The 16,965-nt window shown below is 58.4% G+C and overlaps 1 protein-coding gene across 1 annotated transcript; it reads left to right on the top strand.

Moving 5' to 3' along the window:
- Positions 1-641: 641 nt before the first annotated feature.
- Positions 642-16,424, top strand: PHYHIP (phytanoyl-CoA 2-hydroxylase interacting protein). The gene is made up of 5 exons (XM_006135563.4): positions 642-1,084; positions 10,660-10,843; positions 12,834-13,008; positions 14,527-14,644; positions 15,201-16,424. Exons 2-5 carry the CDS (start codon positions 10,679-10,681, stop codon positions 15,733-15,735), a joined length of 993 nt encoding a protein of 330 aa, XP_006135625.3. The 5' UTR covers positions 642-1,084; positions 10,660-10,678; the 3' UTR covers positions 15,736-16,424.
- Positions 16,425-16,965: the final 541 nt, after the last annotated feature.

The raw sequence follows: 16,965 nt of genomic DNA, 5'->3' as shown, positions 1-16,965 counted from the left end.
GGCTGGTGGTTTGGGAAGGCAACGCCTCCTCCTGCCTCGTGTACCCGCTGCCCCTGCCTGTGAGCAAGACGAGGGCAGCCCAGCTAATCTCATGCTCCCTTCTGGCCTTGCACTCTGTGCATCAGAACTGGGAGTGGGATCCAGGAATCCTGACACACACACACACACACACACACACACACACACACACACACACACACACACACACACACACACACACACACACACACACACACACACTCAATACATCTCTTATTCTTATAGTATATATCAGGGGACTATGAACAATTTTTGACTTGGTCACCAGCTGGAAAAGGCTGAGAGTCCAACAAACGCAGCCCCCTCCCAGGTAATCAGTAAGCATCCAGGAAGGAATAGGATGTCAGCAGGCTGTAGCCATGCAAGCACGGGCGCCTAACGCTGCTCAAATACATGCCTGCTGCCAACCTTGCCAAACCAGTGTCTGAGTCCGGCCCATTCTTCCAAAAGTTTCTGATGAGTCAACGTTGCTTGGTGACCGCCCGACTCTCCCCATGTTTTGGCACCAGGCGGTAATGCACGGCCCGCTTCTGCACCCATCCCGAGGCCGCAGTCCCCTCCCTCCCCCACGCCCGTGCGTGCTGTGACTCCCCACCCTCCACCCGGCCGAAGTCTCTGTAATTTCACAGTGCTGTCCCTGCACAGCTGAGGATGCAGCTTGAGGAAGCTAGGCAGGGAACGGGGCTGCTCATCACCTGATGCTTTGCAGCCTGAGACCCGATTGGCGGAGAAGAGCTGTATATTTTTTTTTTTCTCCTGCATGCTGCTGTGATTTTTTTCTCTCCTCTTCGGTAGGGTGTCTGCTGTTTCCTAGCGTTTGCAAGAGTCTGGGCAGCAGCAGCAGCCGGAGGCTGAGGAGCAGCGTCAGCCCAGAAGGAGGCAAGGGACTGCATGGGAGGCAGCAGCACCTAGCTGGAGCGACTGCTTTTGCAGCCAAGTTTCTGCAAATCAGAAACCTCCCCCCCGCGTGCCTGACACACATTTAATACACAAAGGCAGCCACACTAACTTCTCAGCCGCCCTCAGAGGTTCCCTGTGGAGACAGGTAAGGTGCTTTTTAACCTTGTACTCGGGGATGGTGAGTGTGTGGTTCTGAGTGCCCAACCAGGTGCCAGGAACACTTGAGTTCCGAGCCCTGCTCTGACACTGACTCACTGCGTGGCCTTGGGCAAGTCACTTATGCCTTTGTTTCCTCATCTGTAAAATGGGAGCAAAAAAACCCCTCCCTTCCAGGGATTAAGTCTGGTGAAGTGCATGAAGGGCAGATAGTGCTAGGTATGAGTTACTATTGAGGATGGAGCTTTAGAAGCCCTTAGGCAGGAAAAGCCCCTTATATATAAGCCGAGAAGGGAGGTTAAATAGCCCAGGCACGGGCCCCATCTGCAAATCTCTCCAAGCCCTGGCATCGGTTTCAAGGGCTTGAGGAGACAGCTGTACCTGCCACGTTGCTTTTCACCGTCCCCAAGGAAACGACCTTCTTCTTTCTTCACGACACTGCCGATCGGAACGGGGAAGATTGGAGAACTTTAAGTGGGTTTCTGTGAACGGGGGATAATGGGCCACACACCTCTGACAGCCTGAAGTCCCATGCTGTTAAAAGGCTTACACTGGTGGCCAGATTGGGGTGTCTTGTGCATGTGTAGGACGTCCACAGATGTAGGAAGGAGGTGTACATATGTGTGTGAGTTAGTGGGTGTCTGAGAGGCTGGGTCGGCTTGCATGATGTATGTGAGTATGAAGTGCACAGGGAATCTGTGAATGGCTGTGCATGCGCCGCATGTGCATGGCTTATATGGTCTGTATGCAAGTCTACAGGAGTGGGATGGACGGAGGTTCATGTACGGGATGATGCATGCACATGGATGATTGTCTCTCTGTTTGCATGAATGCACATGCCTGTGGCGGTATGTATTTGTACATGAACGGGGATGTGTTGTATGTACGTATCGATAGGGGTGTGTATGTACTGTGTGTACACGGCTGCGAGCGGATGCCCTAATGTTTGTGGGTATATGTGTGTGGAGATGCATAATACGCATGTGCTTGTGGCTGGATGATTGTGACTATATGTGGCTGAGCTAGTGGGTGTGTATGCAGGCATATGTGTTTGTGTGCCTGAACTTGTGCGTATGCACTTAGAAATGGCCGGGTGTGGTTGTGTAACCTAATGTGAATTGGTGTATTAGCAGGCCCGTAGTTATGTATGTGTCTTTAGGCGTGTGTGTGTATGTGTGTGTGTGTGTGTACTCTTACGTGTGTGTGTGTGTGTGTGTGTGTGTGTGTACTCTGCTGTCTGAGTGGCTGGGGGTGCCTGTTTGTGTAAGCATGTGCTTGTGCATGGGCAGTGGGGTGTGCATGCACGTGTCACAAGCGTGTGAGGAGGTCTGCGTGGGGGTGTAAGGGCTGTGTGCGCGGAGGGGCTGCATGTGAGCAGGGGGGGGGCGAGATTGCAAGTTGCACCCGACCGTGCTGCCTTTGTGACCTTGGCTCTCTACAGCTCAGTTTCTTAGCCCTTGGCAGGCTCTGCTGGGGGAATTTCTCTGCCTGCAATAGCCTAGGGGATGTGGGAGGGGGCATTGCTTTCAGCCACCTTGAACAGCAGGGAGCCCATCTCTTCCAACCCCGCTCTGGCTCCATCCCCCTGGCTTGGCTCAGACAGGTGAAAACGGAGCTTGCTGTTCCGAGGGTGGGGGAGAGGGGCTGGAAGGAGATGACGTGGGTGAGATCCGAGGAAAGGGCCCGTAGTTTAAAGGGACCGGAATGCAGGAGCTCGGGATTGTCTCCTAGCCGGAGACAGGGGATTTGGGACAGGCGAGGTTTGCTGCCCACGTCCCTGGCCCTTCCTTTGGAGCGGCATTCACATCAGAGCTAGGCTGCTAGGCTTGTTCTGCATCAGTCCCTGCGGAGCCCAGCGCCCTCCCCACTCCTCCCACACACATTCTGCTTTCCCCTGGCTCTCTCCAGGCCCTGCCTTGGATCCGGGCTGTCCGCGTGGGAGCTGCTTCTCTCGAGCGCTGGCCCAGGCGCTGCGTTCCCCTGTAGTCAAGTGGCTTTTCATTTGCAAATCGGAGGTTGGAAATGGAGCGCTCTTTGCTTGAGGGATGTGTGCGCGTGAAAAGGACGTGCACAATTTTACACGAGCGTGCGGATGCTCGTGTGCATCCGTGGGCACACCCCACTCCAGGTCTTCCTCTGCCCATGCAGAGCGTGGGTGACGTGTTCCTTTGAGCGTCTCTTCACGACAGTGTCTTTGTCGCTGGATGTTTCTTTCTCTGAACGTACGCAGAAAGCATGACAGCTGCCTTCCTCTAGCTCTCTGGGCCTCCGTGTGCACCTCACACATGCGCCTGCCTCGTCATACATGTCACTGTGTGTTATTCCCCGGCCATGCATTTAAAGCTCCACCTGGGTGCATCCATACGTCTTCCCATTTCTGGATGTGCCTGGATGTCTTTTTTGCACATGCACCGTGGCACCACTCTTCGGCCACATACACAAATCAGATGATAACGCAACATGTGTGTGCTTCCATCTGCCACATGCTTGCATGTCATCACCCTTTCTTTGTGCGTGCACGTGCAGCAGCAAAGCAATAGCTTCACACAGCAGCAGCTCCCTGCGTATGCATGTTTTCTTCCCCGGCCCTGGACATACCTGTGGCAGGCTAGTCACTTGTTCCTTGCTTTACCATGCACATGTGCATGTTTTTTTCAGTGACAGTCACACACACAGAGTTGTGTGTATCTCTCTGGGCAGGGGTTGCTGTCACTATTCATGCATGTGCAATCACAATTGCATATGTGTCTCCAGCTTATCATTTCCTGTAACAGAGACAAACCAATTGCTGACACACGTGTGTATCTGCACACACTTGTGTCTGTTCATACATGTGCTTCACCATTCATGTACGGGCCTCAGTATACTGGTGCATAATAGTGTGTCATGGTGTGCTGTTTCTCCGCATGTCTTCATGTCTGGGCGCTACATGCATGTTCTCGCTTTTTGCTCACTTCTCTGTGTCTGAGCAGGCAGCTTGCGGTCCCTGTAGGAATCACGCCATCTGCACATACATCTTTCCCTCTCTCCCTCCCTTTGTGGATCGCCACACATGCCTTCACGCCTCTGCGTGCGTAGGAGATCTGCATGCACTCATGACTAAATTCGCAAGAGCCTGTGTGCATCAGAGAAGCCACGCAGCCTGCTATGTATTCTTCCAACACCGGGTATTAATTGGACCTAAAAATGGATTGGAACATTATGCCAATTACTGGCAGGGAATGATTTGCGCTGGCCATCCGGATCTCCTCCCTGTGACCTGTTGCCAAGTCTGGGTAATAAAAACACATGGACACATTGCACCGGATTAGACCACAGGGCTGCAGATTAGACTTTGTGTGGTGGTACCCAAGCATGATGAGATGGGGTGTGTGTGTGGGGGGGAGGGTATGTGGGGGTGTGTGTGTCTGTGTGTAGGGTGTGTGTTCTCCCTTCCAAAAACACAGCTTTTCCATATATACCATAGTAATAGAGAGAGAGCCGTGTTAGTCTGATCTTGCGAAAACAAAAGGAAACACTATGTAGCTCTTTAAAGACTAACAAGATGGTTTCATAGGTGATGAGCTTTCGTGGGCCAGACCCACTTCCTCAGATCATATGCACCGTGTCAGGGTTCCCCCGACCTCTGGATTGTGCTGTGCTACCGCTGGGGACTCCAGGGCTCGCCCCGCTAGAGGGTACATCAGAAACACCCTCGTCCCAAGCGCACGGCTGACAGCCCGTGTCCCCGGCTGCGCACGCACACCACCCTCCACAGCAACTGCCACTTGGACGTCCAGTGCAGGCCAAGGCCCGTCCTGGGAATGGCAGCTGAGTGACTTCCAAAGGCGCCTGGGGGCAGCCGGATCCCCGGGGGCGGAGAGCAGCAGGCACTTGCTCCTTTGGGCATTTTGGGCTTTGCCGAGGGGAGGTGGGTCACCGGGCCAGCCAGGTGCCGCCACCTCCCTGTGTGGCAGTGGCCGTGGTACATTTGACTTCTGCTCATGCCTCCAGCTCCTGGCCCGGCGTTACTGGGCTGTCAGCCCTCGGAGTTCTGGACTGCGCGTCGGCCACGCGCCGCTCACATACCTCATCAGGGCACATGGGAAGCCCAGTGTCTGTTCCCCATCTGCCCTCCCTCCTCGGCCTCATTCACCGCCTCCTCCTCTCTCTCCATCTGCTCCTGAGCTCCAGGCTCCACGCCTAACCCAGCTTCCCTCCCGCTCCGGCTGGATTCCTGGCAGGGCTCCCCCCTGACACCAGGAAGGCCACACAGCCACGCCACAGAGCCACAGAGTTTTCGCCTTGCGTATGGCTGCCATTGCCCTCCATCCCCGCTACGCCCGAGGAAAGGCTGAGAATTATCCGCCGGGGCCCTTTTCTCCCCAAGTTCTTCCTCTTGCACTCTCTGCCACCCTGAGCAGAGCCGGGCTGACGGGCTGAGCTGTCAGCCTACCTGCTGCCGCTGCTTCGAAGCCACACGAAGCACCCTTCCTGGAACTGGATTCTGCTGCAGAGAGAGCTGCCTCTCTCCCCAAGGCGCTGGAGGAAAACGGCCGTTGTGCGCTGGATGGGTGAATCATACAGAGTTTCTCAACGAGCCACGGCGGCCACTGCAAACCCACTGGCCACGACAGCTCCCTCCTCTTCCTTTGCCAGCAGCCTCCGCACGGAGGCCGAAGACAGACTGCAGCATGGAAGCTGGGCTCCCGTGGCCCTAGAGAGGGTCGGCCATCGGACGTCGGGCCCTCGGTCTTCCCCCATTGGCCCGCCGGACGAGTATCGTCACAGTTGCATCCACCTGAGAAAAGTGTCAAGGAGAAGAGAGAAATACCAGGATCGTCTGGGGGTGCTGAGGGAGTGGTCCCCATGCCGGAGCCGAGCCGGGCTGGAAAGGTGCCCGTGAATTGCTTCTTGGAACTCGCATCGGCCCCTTAGCCACGGTCACAAGCAGGGTTCTCTGAAAGCCAGGTGCGTGTGCGGCCGCTTAGGAGAGATTCCAATGCTTCCCTGCTGATTAGCAGAGTGCCCGCCGCTCGGTTTTGTTTTTCCTGGTGGTGCACATTCACACCTGCTTTGGTGCATGTAGCAAAATTTATTCCTCACATGGATGAAAAAATTCCGCACGTGGATGGAAAAGCTTAGAGTGAACGCTGGTCAAAAGGCACAGCTCTGTTCATGAAACCAAACAGCTCTCTGTTGGGTTGACTGCAGCTGATCCAAAGGACAGTGTTACTAGTCCCACCGGATCCCCAAGGATTGGTCTCTAAGCAAACCAGAGGATCGGTCTCGGAGCAGACCAGCAGCAACCACTGGCTTTTTATCAGCAGCTGCTTCCCACGGATTGGGCTTGAAGCTGTGGCTTGAAGAGCTTTCTGCCCCTACCAGGGTGGTTGGCAGGAGAATGCAGCCAGCAGAGAGTTGGCGATTATCTCCCAGTCAGTTGCTAACAGCACCATAGCCACAGCAGGCTCAGCCTGCCTCTCCTGACGCCCACCCTTGTGCACAATGGTTTGGTACGAGTGTTGGTCTAATGCCGACAGGGGAAACTGAACCTGGGACCTCTGGAGCCTAGTGCATCCACGGCTCGAGCTAACAGCCAGCCAGCTCAGTGTTCAGACTGTAGAGCAGTGTTTCTTTAACTGTGTTCCAAGGCACACCAGTGTGCCGCGAAGCAGTCAGAGGTGTTCCGCGGAGAACAACAGAATTCAAAATGGCCACCCTTAAAGGGGCAGACTACTTTTTTTTTTTTTTGCTCAATAACTTTCCCCCGATTCCTTTTCCCACCAACCTTTTTTTTTTCCCCTCAACAAAAAATCCTTGATGTTCTTCATAAAAAAAATTCTTCTTTGGTGTTCTTCGGTCTTAAAAAGTTTAAGAAACTCTGCGGTCGAGCAAACTCATTATTCTCTCTGCAAGTGGTCTCAGTGCCACTCCATGGGCCAGTGAACACCACCCAGCAGGTGTGTGGGTTACCTAGGCACACGCCGGCCTGTGCACACCAGCAGGTTACTACTGTAGGGTGGCTCACAGGTGCAGGGTGTGTTGGCTGGTGGTGGTTGTGGATTTCCTCTTGGGTTGTGCACTCTGGTTGGTGGTTGCCGTAGGGTTCTTCGCAAGGGCTCGGCACACTGATTGGTGGTTGTTCTCGAGTTGCTTTGCACACCGGTTGGTTAGTATCGCCGGGCTGTGCGTTCTGGTTGGTTGTTGTTCTCAAATTGCCTTGCTCACCAGCTGGTTATTATTATAGGGTTGCTTATAGGATCCAAGCGGGGGGCCGTTTGGTTTTGCCACATGCAGATATAGGCAAACAAAGGAGACCCCACGCAGGTCCTAGTGAGCTGTGGCCCTGATCCTTTAACAAGCCTGTCACCCTGGTAACCGCGGGGACTCGATTTCCGAAGACAGCCTTCCCCCTCCGCTCAGGCCTGTTGCAATTCCCCTCCCTATGGTGGGAGAGCTCGAGTCCTCGCAGGGTTAAGTTCTGAGCTGCTGAATTCTGAGCGCTCGCAACAAACCCCAAAGCTGTGGGCTGTTCGTGTGGCAGCAGCTATAAATAAAAGCACCTGCTTCCCCAACACAAAGGAGCCATCACGGCAGGGGGGGAAGAGAAGAAAGACAATTAGGAAAATCTGACATGAAACCAACTGCGATCCTGCTGCAGGGGCCGGGGCCCATGAGAGAGAGCCGGAGAGGAGGAGGAGGGGGAGAGAAAAGACCCATTTGCAGATCTGTCTTTCTAAAGGCCCTGCCAGATCCCTCCCAGAGTCTGATCTTGCGGATGGAAGAACCACCCAGGGATTTGGGATGACCACAGCAGCGTAGATTTTACAACTCGCCTGAGAGCAGCTTTTCAAAACAGACTCCAAGCAGCCTAGGCTGACTTACCAGCGGCTCGGCCCAAGCTCTCAGAGCAAAGGGAAGGTAAATTAGCAACTACTGATTACCCAGTGCCCCTCCCTAGGTGAGCACAGGTGCTCAGACCTGTTCTCTCCAGGCAGAGCCTCACCCCGTTGAAACCGATTGCTCACTTGTTTATAAAGAAGCCAGAGAAAAGCGTGAATGGAAAACTCACCAGAGCCAACTCAGTCGGCCCCCAGGGGTGCCTGACCTCCCTCCCTCCCCTTTCATCCTGCGCCCATGAAACAGAGCTGTCGCCGCTATCCCTATTGTACGGAGTGGGAAACTGAGGCACAGGCTGGGAGAATTGACTTGCCTAAGGTCAAAGAGCAAATCGGTGGCAGGGACAGACTGCAGACTCAACCCCAGAGGCCGGCTGGGCCGTAGGTATAAAGCAGGCGTTCCTCGGAGCACCAAGAGCTGGTGCCGGACAACACTGCCCCAACTCGAAGTCCTTGCTGTTGCTGTTTTCCAGCCTGCCCCCCTCCCGCAAAGCCTTGAGCAAAGACAGCGCCGTCCCTTTAAAGAGAAACACCCAGCTGAGACGGGTCCCTTCCTGGCAGGACTCCTTCCCCTCCTCCCAGGGCCCACTGCAGGGGGAAAAGCCTCCCCAAGTCACATCTGATCTCTCCCTCCCAGCCTGTGCCGGGCGGGTGGAAGTGAAATCCCTCTGCCTGGGAGCTTTAGAGCCTCATGCCTCGCTCCCCCTCATGGAAAATACCCCAGCCAGCCTCATAATGCTCCAAGGAGCTGCCGCTGCACTCAGCCCTCGGCTCTCCTGCCGTTTGCATCTTAAGCAGTCCTCACCCCAGCACTGCCGGCGTCTGGGAAGGTCGAAGACGTGGGTAACGTCATGCAGCCCTGCCAGGCCTCGGCCCCAGGCTCCAAGTGCGGGGCAGATGTCAGGTTTTTCTGAGCGCTGCGGCTCCCAGGATCCCCGGGGGAGCGGCTGGGTGCCGAGTGCATTTGCAAACCTGCAACGCTGGGTGAAATTCTGCCCATGTGCCGCTCAGCTTCCTGCAAGCCCCCAAGCTGGCAGGACACGGCAGAGCTCACTCTGTTAGCAGGGCTCAGACCCACCGTAAATCTCCCTGTTTTACCAAGTCACCCGGCGCCCTTTTGCACAAACACACGTGTTGTATGAACATCCCCATGTTCCATCCATGCCACCTGTACCCATGGGTTCTGCCCGCTGCACACAGTCAACACATACTGATGTCACATGAACCCCGACCTCTGCTCACGCATGACACTGCACATATGTGGCACGTGCATATTACAAACACACAATCACGTCCCCTACACATCCTTCTGTGCGCTACCTGCACCCATTCACCCCCATTCTTTGCACATACATGCACCTTGAACACACCCTCTTGGCATTCTCATATCCTGGCATAGCCAGGCAAGTGTTCCTGTAAGCTGGGTGCTTGCGCAGATGCTCAGGAGAGATTCCAGTGCCTCCCAGCTGATTAGACAAATGCCCACAGCTGGGTTTGTATTTATTGTGGTGGTGCACATCCACACACTCTTGGGAGCACATAACAAAATTTATTCTGCACATGGATGGAAAAATCCACACATAGAAAAGCTTAGAGGGAACATGGACCTGGGCCCTTCCCCCAGAGCTCTCCCTGCCTTTCAAACCAACAACAACAAAAAAAATCCTCAAATCCTTCCTTCTTTCCTGCCTTTGGCCCGGAGCCCCTTCCCTCCCCAGCACCATCTGCTCCGAATCTGTCCCATTCAAGGCTGGCAGTAGACGCGCTGGCACCGACACCTGCAAGGTGCCGGCTGCGCTGTCAAACCTCCGAGTGGGCTGACACCCGCTCTTCAGCTGGTACCGTGGATGCAGATGGAATTAATTAGGGCTCGGAGGAGAGGGACACAGCGAGCGAGCGCGACCGAAGCGGAGGCATCGCTGCCTAAGTTACAGCTCGCTGGGAAGGGCAATATTCTGTCCCAGGCTCTCCAGTCCAGATCGGTGCCCGTTGGGCTAGGCCCCACACAGGCACAGAAGCAGAGACAATCCCTGCCCCACACAGCTCACCAGTGCCCCTCCTTTGACAGCGAAGAACCGAAGCGCAGAGCAGCGAGGGGTCAGGTTTCCAAGGGCTCACGGCCGGGGCCATTCTCCAAAGCGCTCAGCCGGGCACACGCTGGCAGCCTGGCACCCATCCAGGACGCATGCACAGCCCAGCCCTTTCGGAAATCTGGCTGGAAGTGACCTACCTGCACCACGCAGGGAGGCTAGGATGGAATCCAGCCCCCCACACCCTAAGTTCTGAGCTAGCCTTAACCAGATCAGCCTGCCCTTGCGTTCCCCTGACGGCACCAATTCCCCGCATCCCTGCTTTTAGGGACGGGTGTTTTCCATGCCGTGGTGGCCGGGCTCTGCTCACAGCAGCCACGGGCGCATCCTGCTATAAGCAAAAAACTCCATGCAGTGCTGGGAGAGGGGCTGCCACAGAGCACCCCCAAATTCTCCCACCAAGAATGGGGAGCTGCAACGGAGTCCAGGGCTGGGGGAGGAGGGCGGGGCTCTGCCGTGGGGGCCACGCAGAGGGCGGGAGGCTAAACCCACTCTGGCCAAGGGAACGTCTTTCTGTGGTTTGGTGTTGAAGCCACTTGGTTTTACACCTCGTGGTTCCTCCCCCCCCCTTCTCATCCCCTCCCTGTGCCTAGGAGCCAGGCGGGTTGGACCATGGAGCTGCTCTCCACTCCCCGCAGCATCGAGATCAACAACATCACCTGCGACTCGTTCCGGATCTCCTGGGCCATGGACGGGGGCGACCTGGAGAGAGTCACCCACTACTTCATTGACCTCAACAAGAAGGAGAACAAGAACTCCAACAAATTCAAGCACAGGGTGAGCCGGAGGGGCAGGGTTGGGGGGCACGGTGGGGCACGTGGGCGTGTTCTCCTTTGCACGCTCAGCCCCACCTGGAGTCACTCCCCGGGTAGCCCAGTGGCTGCCATCTCGTCCCGGCTGCACGGCTGCCTCTTTACATCCTCCAAAGTAGGCCCCTTGGCTGGCTGCTTCCGTAGAGGACTCATGGCACGTGTCCTGTGGAGCGTGGAAAATCAGTGGGAACAGCCCAGGGTGGACGGGGTGTGTGTGTGGGCGCTGTGCCTGCTGCCTCTGTAGGTAACTAAAAGAGTCAGGTTCAAATCCAGCTCCCGCTGCGGTCAAAATCCTTCAGCGGGATCTGAGCCCCTCGGCCTCTCAGCCCACCGGTGCCCCCCCAGCCTGAGACACCTGAACCAGGCAGCACATGGAGAAAGAACCTCCTTCCCCGCCCCCTAGGTCTCCTGAGAGAATGGGTGCGAGGGGTCGGAGCAGCAGGGAGTCCTGGGAGATTTCAGGCCTGTTCCCACGAAGCAGTGGGAGGATGGGCAGGGAGGCAGCTGTACCCCCCAAATCAGTATGGACCCTCCAAAGCAAAGCCCGAGGAGCCGTGGAGTGAATCACTCCCTCTGGAACGCAGTCACCGATTCAGGATCCGTTCCGCAGGATGGTTACCACGGTGATGCTATTTAATGTGAAACGTTATTTTTTTTCCCCTCCCCAATAATAAGCTTCTTTTTTTCCCCCATGTCTCCTGACTCTCCAGCATTTGCTGTTGCCACAGAAACGGCACCGCGCGGCACAGGCTTTTTGGTGGCCCATTGACACGGCAATTTGTGCCTTAAAAGAAAGGTTTTCAGGCCACCCCAGAGCTAGTTTGGCTGTTTCCAGGGCCCCGGGAGGTTGCTTTCCCCGTCTTGCTTGCAAGAGGGGGGTGGGCAAAACCTTTGTGGAGCGGGGCCGGCCGTACATTGGGGCCTTAGCGGTGAAACGCAGAGGGCACCGTCTCAGCTGTTGCTCATACCGAAAAAGAATACATGTTCCATAGGACTGAATACCGGGGACGGGCACTACAGCATGCTGTAGAATACTGTAGTACTGTTACTGCCGAAACAAATGCCACGGCAACACAGTATTAGGCAGCATCGAATCCCATAGCAATAATTACAGCAGTGACCTGTACTCAAGCACGACAGTATTCCACTGCAGCCAGTATCGTGCATAAATACATCGTCCGCAGTGACCGGTATGACAACAGGCAAGACTCAATTGTTCAATTGCTCTGCAATAATAAGTAACAGAGTATTCCCCCGATATTAATACCATACTAATGAGTACTATAATGCTCTGCAGTAACAGATACAATAGTATTCTACTTCGGTAGGCACTTCGGCTCCATATCCCCTAGTAACAGCTGTCACCACCCTGCAGCGTACTACAGTACGAGACGCTAGGGTGAAGCTAGAACGCAGTGGCTGTCGGTGGCGTTCTCTGTCAATTTGCCCTATGCGAGAGCAACTTACCGGCAGAGCCCTGCACATGGGCGGGTGTCGGCTTCCTACCTGCGGGCAGCCCCGTCCGCAGAGGCTGAGAGCCGCGGCTCATTCTGTACCCGGGCAGGGCGCGGCTTGCGAGTAGCGACGGTTGTTTGGGTAGCCCCAAGCCTGTCCGGCACCGCTTGCCGGCCGGCCGATTGGGAGCTCGGCTGCCGTTGCTGTTATAGATGAGGGTGGCTGCTAAGAAGGGTTCGGCGGGCTCCGACAGGCATGCCCGTCTCGGGGAGCGGCTCTGTAAGGCCATCGGCAGACAGGCAGCTGGAGGGCCCGGCTTGATCACCTTTGTGCAGTGCTGGGAGGCTGTTCCCGGGTGGGCGCTGTGCTTCCCAGGGTCTCAAGGCCTGGGGGTCCCGCTGCTCATGGGGGGAGGCTGTGGGGGGAGCCCTAGTCACCCTGCATCAGTCCCCGGCCTGGTTTCTCTTTGCATGTGTGGCACGGCGCTCACCCTGGAACAGGATGTCCCCACCAAGCTGGTGGCCAAGGCGGTCCCGCTGCCCATGACCGTGAGGGGCCACTGGTTCCTGAGCCCCCGGACCGAGTACAGCGTGGCCGTGCAGACGGCCGTCAAGCAGACCGACGGGGAGTACCTGGTGTCCGGCTGGAGCGAGACTGTGGAGTTCTGCACGGGGGGTGAGTGCGCACGGAGGAGTCGGGAGCCACGGCCGGTTGGGGAACCTCGGCTGCATGGTCTGGGGGCCCACCTGGCATGGGGACCCCTGGGGACCCTGGTGGCCTTTCCTGGGAAGGGCATCTCCAGTCTGCTGCCCCACACGGGGGGGTTGGTTTTCAGAGCTGAGCTCATTGCACCGGAGCTGCCTGGAGGAAAAATAACTCTGTCATGTTCTGCCACTTACGCAGGGTCTGGGGCGTTCATGCTGCTTGTGCAAGCCCTGAGCATGGGTTTCACGCTGCTTGTGAGAACCCTGAGTATGGGTTTCACACTGCTCGTGTGAGCCCTGAACATGGGTTTCACATTCCTTGTGTGAGCCCTAGGCATGGGTTTCACACGGCTCGTGAGAGCCCTGAGCATGGGTTTCACACTGCTCGTGCGAGCCCTAGGCATGGGTTTCACACTGCTTGTGAGAGCCCTGAGCATGGGTTTCACACTGCTCATGAGAGCCCTGAGCATGGGTTTCACACTGCTCGTGCAAGCCCTAGGCATGGGTTTCACACTGCTTGTGAGAGCCCTGGGCATGGGTTTCACACTGCTCGTGCGAGGCCTAGGCGGGGGGTTCACGCTTCCTAAGTATGAAAAGAGAACGGGGCTGTCCATAGGTTGCCTCTTGGGCTCCAGCGGCCTGAGACGAGCTGCTGGGAACTGGCGCCCTCGGCAATACACGTGATCGGCACCCCCACCTCCACAGCCCTCAACGGACGTTTATCTTGGCACCCTCGGTGGCCGCCTAGGTGGCCTGGATTGACGGGCTGCCACTGCTCTTTGGGCAGCCATTTGTCTTAGTCTGCAACCGTACTCTGTGGGGCCCACTGCCAGGCCGTGGGGGGCTGCACGTCTCCTTCCTTTCTCCTGCATTCGCTGGGGTGGGCGTGGAGGGGGGTTGCTGTGCTGTGCCCCTGCTTTGCTCTCAGGTGGGGGCCCACCCCACCTCCACGGGGGCTTTGTGAGTATCCCTGCCCCCCACAATTGACAGGGAGTCCCTGTTCCCTGCCCATCCCTCATCCTCTCAGCACCAGGAGACAATGGTGCTGCCGAGGGGCATCCCGTGCAGTCAGAGACCCCCTGGGGCTGGAGCCTGTGGCAGGCTGCGGGTGCTCACATGAAGGGGACCGAGGGGGGGCTGGGTGCATGGCAGCCCAGGAGGGGACGGGGTGTCCTGTGCGAAAGGCACAGAAACAGCCACGAGCAGAGGCTGCTGGGAACGCGGGGGCGCGAGGGCGAGTGAACCCCAGTCTGGTGGCCGTGAGGGAGCCAGTGGAGGGGAAAGGGCAGGAAAGACAATAAAGCAGAGGAGCCGGCTGCAGCCATAGGAGGCAGAAACACGAGGGGGGGGGGGGGGGAGCTGGTTGGCTGTCTCGCGTGCAGAGGGGGAGCGAGCTGGCTAGCGGTGGGGGAACCAGGCTGAGCTGCGGAGGGGGGAGCTGGCTGCAGTGAGGTACATGATGGCGAACGTTCCCCCCCCCCCCCCGCAGACTACGCCAAAGAGCACCTGGCCCAGCTGCAGGAGAAGGCCGAGCTCATAGCGGGCCGGATGCTCCGATTCTCTGTCTTCTATCGGAACCAGCACAAGGAATATTTCCAGCACGTCAGGTAACACCCCCGCCCTCCCCCAGCTCCCGCTGCTTTCCTGGCCTAGGAAGAGACCACAGAGCTGGCCTGCCCTCCGTCAAACGCACTCCCCGCCCTGGGACTAGACCCCCCGCCCCCTGTTTTAACCCCAGGGCCCATCCCTCTCCCACGGCGGGGAACAGAGCCCCCAACGCCTGCCTCTTAGTCCCGCCCCCTGCTCTACCCACTAGTCCATACTGCCCAGCTGGTGTTAGCCCCACATCAGTAGCCGAGCCCTGCTGTCATGAGGGCCTGCTGGGGTAACCCGGAGGAGCTGTGGGTCTCTAGCAGGGCAGATGGAGCCCGGACCGGCTCTGCTGGTTGGCATCCAGGGGTCCCTGTGCGCTGAGCACTTGGGCGGTCGCCCAGGAGAGAGTCAGGTGCTGCCTAGCTGATCAGCAGCTCGCCCCCTGCTGGCAGCTGGTGTTTCTCTGGGTGGTGCACATCCCCTCATGCCTCGGTGCACATATTATTCCGCACCCGGCGGGGAAAACGAGCGGGCGCACGGGCCGACTCTCTGCGGCTCTCTTCCCCTCAGGGTGCACTGTGGGAACGCGATGAAGCCCTCCCTGAAGGACAACAGCGGGAGCCACGGCTCCCCCACCAGCGGCATGCTGCACGGGATCTTCTTCAGCTGCAACACCGAGTTCAACACGGGCCAGCCCCCGCAGGACTCGCCCTACGGCCGCTACCGCTTCCAGATCCCCGCCCAGCGCCTCTTCAGCCCCAGCACCAACCTCTACTTTGCGGACTTCTACTGCATGTACACCGCCTACCACTACGTCATCCTGGTGCTGGCCCCCAAGGGCTCCCCGGGCGACCACTTCTGCCGGGAGCGCCTGCCCCAGCTGGACATTTCCTGCAACAAGTTCCTGACGTGCTGCACGGAGGATGGCGAGCTGGTCTATCGCCACGCCCAGGACGTCATCCTGGAGCTCATCTACACCGAGCCGGTCGACCTCAGCCTGGGCGTGCTGGGGGAGATCAGCGGCCACCAGCTGATGAGCCTCTCCACCGCCGACGCCAAAAAGGACCCCAGCTGCAAGACGTGCAACATCAGCGTGGGGCGCTAGTGACTGGGGGAGGGGGCGGCGGGTGGGGGGGCATGCATGAGGCAGGACTGTACGGCTCGGAGGCGCTCTGCAGCCGACGGGGCTTGGGGCGGGGTGGAAAGCTGGACACGGAAGGGCCTGGTGGACGCGGGATTTCCGCTCTCTCGGCGCCCGGCCTCGCCCTCCAGGTCGCTGAGGACGTGGCCGGATCCCGGCTGCGGCAGGACAGGACCACGGGGGTTGCTCCAGCGGGATCGTGGCCTCCGCTGGCTCTTCATTGACTGTGACAGGCGCGTTGCTGCTGTCAGCCCGAGGGGACGTACCGGAGCTGGCGGCTCATCAGACTCACGCCAAGGTGGAACGACCTGCCCCCGTCTGCCCTCGCCCCCAGGACGTGGGAGTTCCAGCCCGTTCGGGACCAAGCTGCCCTCTTGGTGTCGTTTTCAAGCTGGGAAGAAGCTTTGGGTTGAGCTGGAAATGGCCCCGGGGGAACCCGGAGCTCCCCCTCCCCGCTAGGAGCCCCCCTTCCCCTGGGTCTGCCCTCCCGCCCCACCTCCCCCTGTCAATTTAGTGAGTCCCCCCCCCTTCTACGATGCCCTCCCACCCTGCCTTTGGCTCAGACAAGTCCTCACCTGCAACCTGCTCCCCCCCGGCCCCGGGGCACCCCAAGGGTGGGTCACACTGACCCTGGGAGCCAGCCTCCTAGCCCGGGACAGACGTGTGCTGGGGGCTTGTGAGCCCGGCGTGCACGTACCCACCCAGCCCCCGGGTGTGGCCGAGCTTAGACAGCCACGTGGGAACCTGCAGCCGGCTGGTTTGGCCTGGCTGGGCCTCCCCGCGGGCGGGGGCGTTGCGGGCTCCGGGCAGAGCGTGCAGCGGCCGCTCCCGCGGTCCGGGCTCTGTCACGGCGCCAGGCTGCGCCCTGGCTGAGCATGTGGGCTGCGTGCGCGGCCCCACGGCAGGTCCCGGCAGGCCCCGTGGCACTCCGGGGGCGGGCTGGGATTGCTGGGGGTGGCGGCAGCGTGACGATGCCCGGGCTGCTCCCCTGTCGCGGCCCCGGCTGGGTGGGGAGAGGAATGCAGCGTCCCTGCTGGCGGCCTCAGCCGCGTCCTGGAGCGACCTGCCTGCGGGGGCGGGGGGCGGGGAGATTTCTGCCTCTCTTCCTCTTGCCCCCCCCTTGCCCGCTCCCATCGCCAAGCACGGCTCTGTTGCCCCCTGCCCCCATGCACCAGGGTTACTGGCATGCTGGGT

Source organism: Pelodiscus sinensis, chromosome 28 (genome assembly GCF_052426305.1).
Source record: "Pelodiscus sinensis isolate ZL-2025 chromosome 28, ASM5242630v1, whole genome shotgun sequence".
Lineage (NCBI taxonomy): Eukaryota > Metazoa > Chordata > Testudines > Trionychidae > Pelodiscus > Pelodiscus sinensis.
This window is presented reverse-complemented; position numbering and strand designations above follow the sequence as displayed.

Coding starts and splice junctions, on each gene's coding strand:
- PHYHIP (XM_006135563.4), top strand. CDS start 10,679: ATGGAGCTGCTCTCCACTCCCCGCAGCATCGAGATCAACAACATCACC. Junction 13,009..14,526: donor TGTGGAGTTCTGCACGGGGG/GTGAGTGCGCAC, acceptor CCCCCCCCGCAG/ACTACGCCAAAGAGCACCTG. Junction 14,645..15,200: donor GAATATTTCCAGCACGTCAG/GTAACACCCCCG, acceptor TCTTCCCCTCAG/GGTGCACTGTGGGAACGCGA.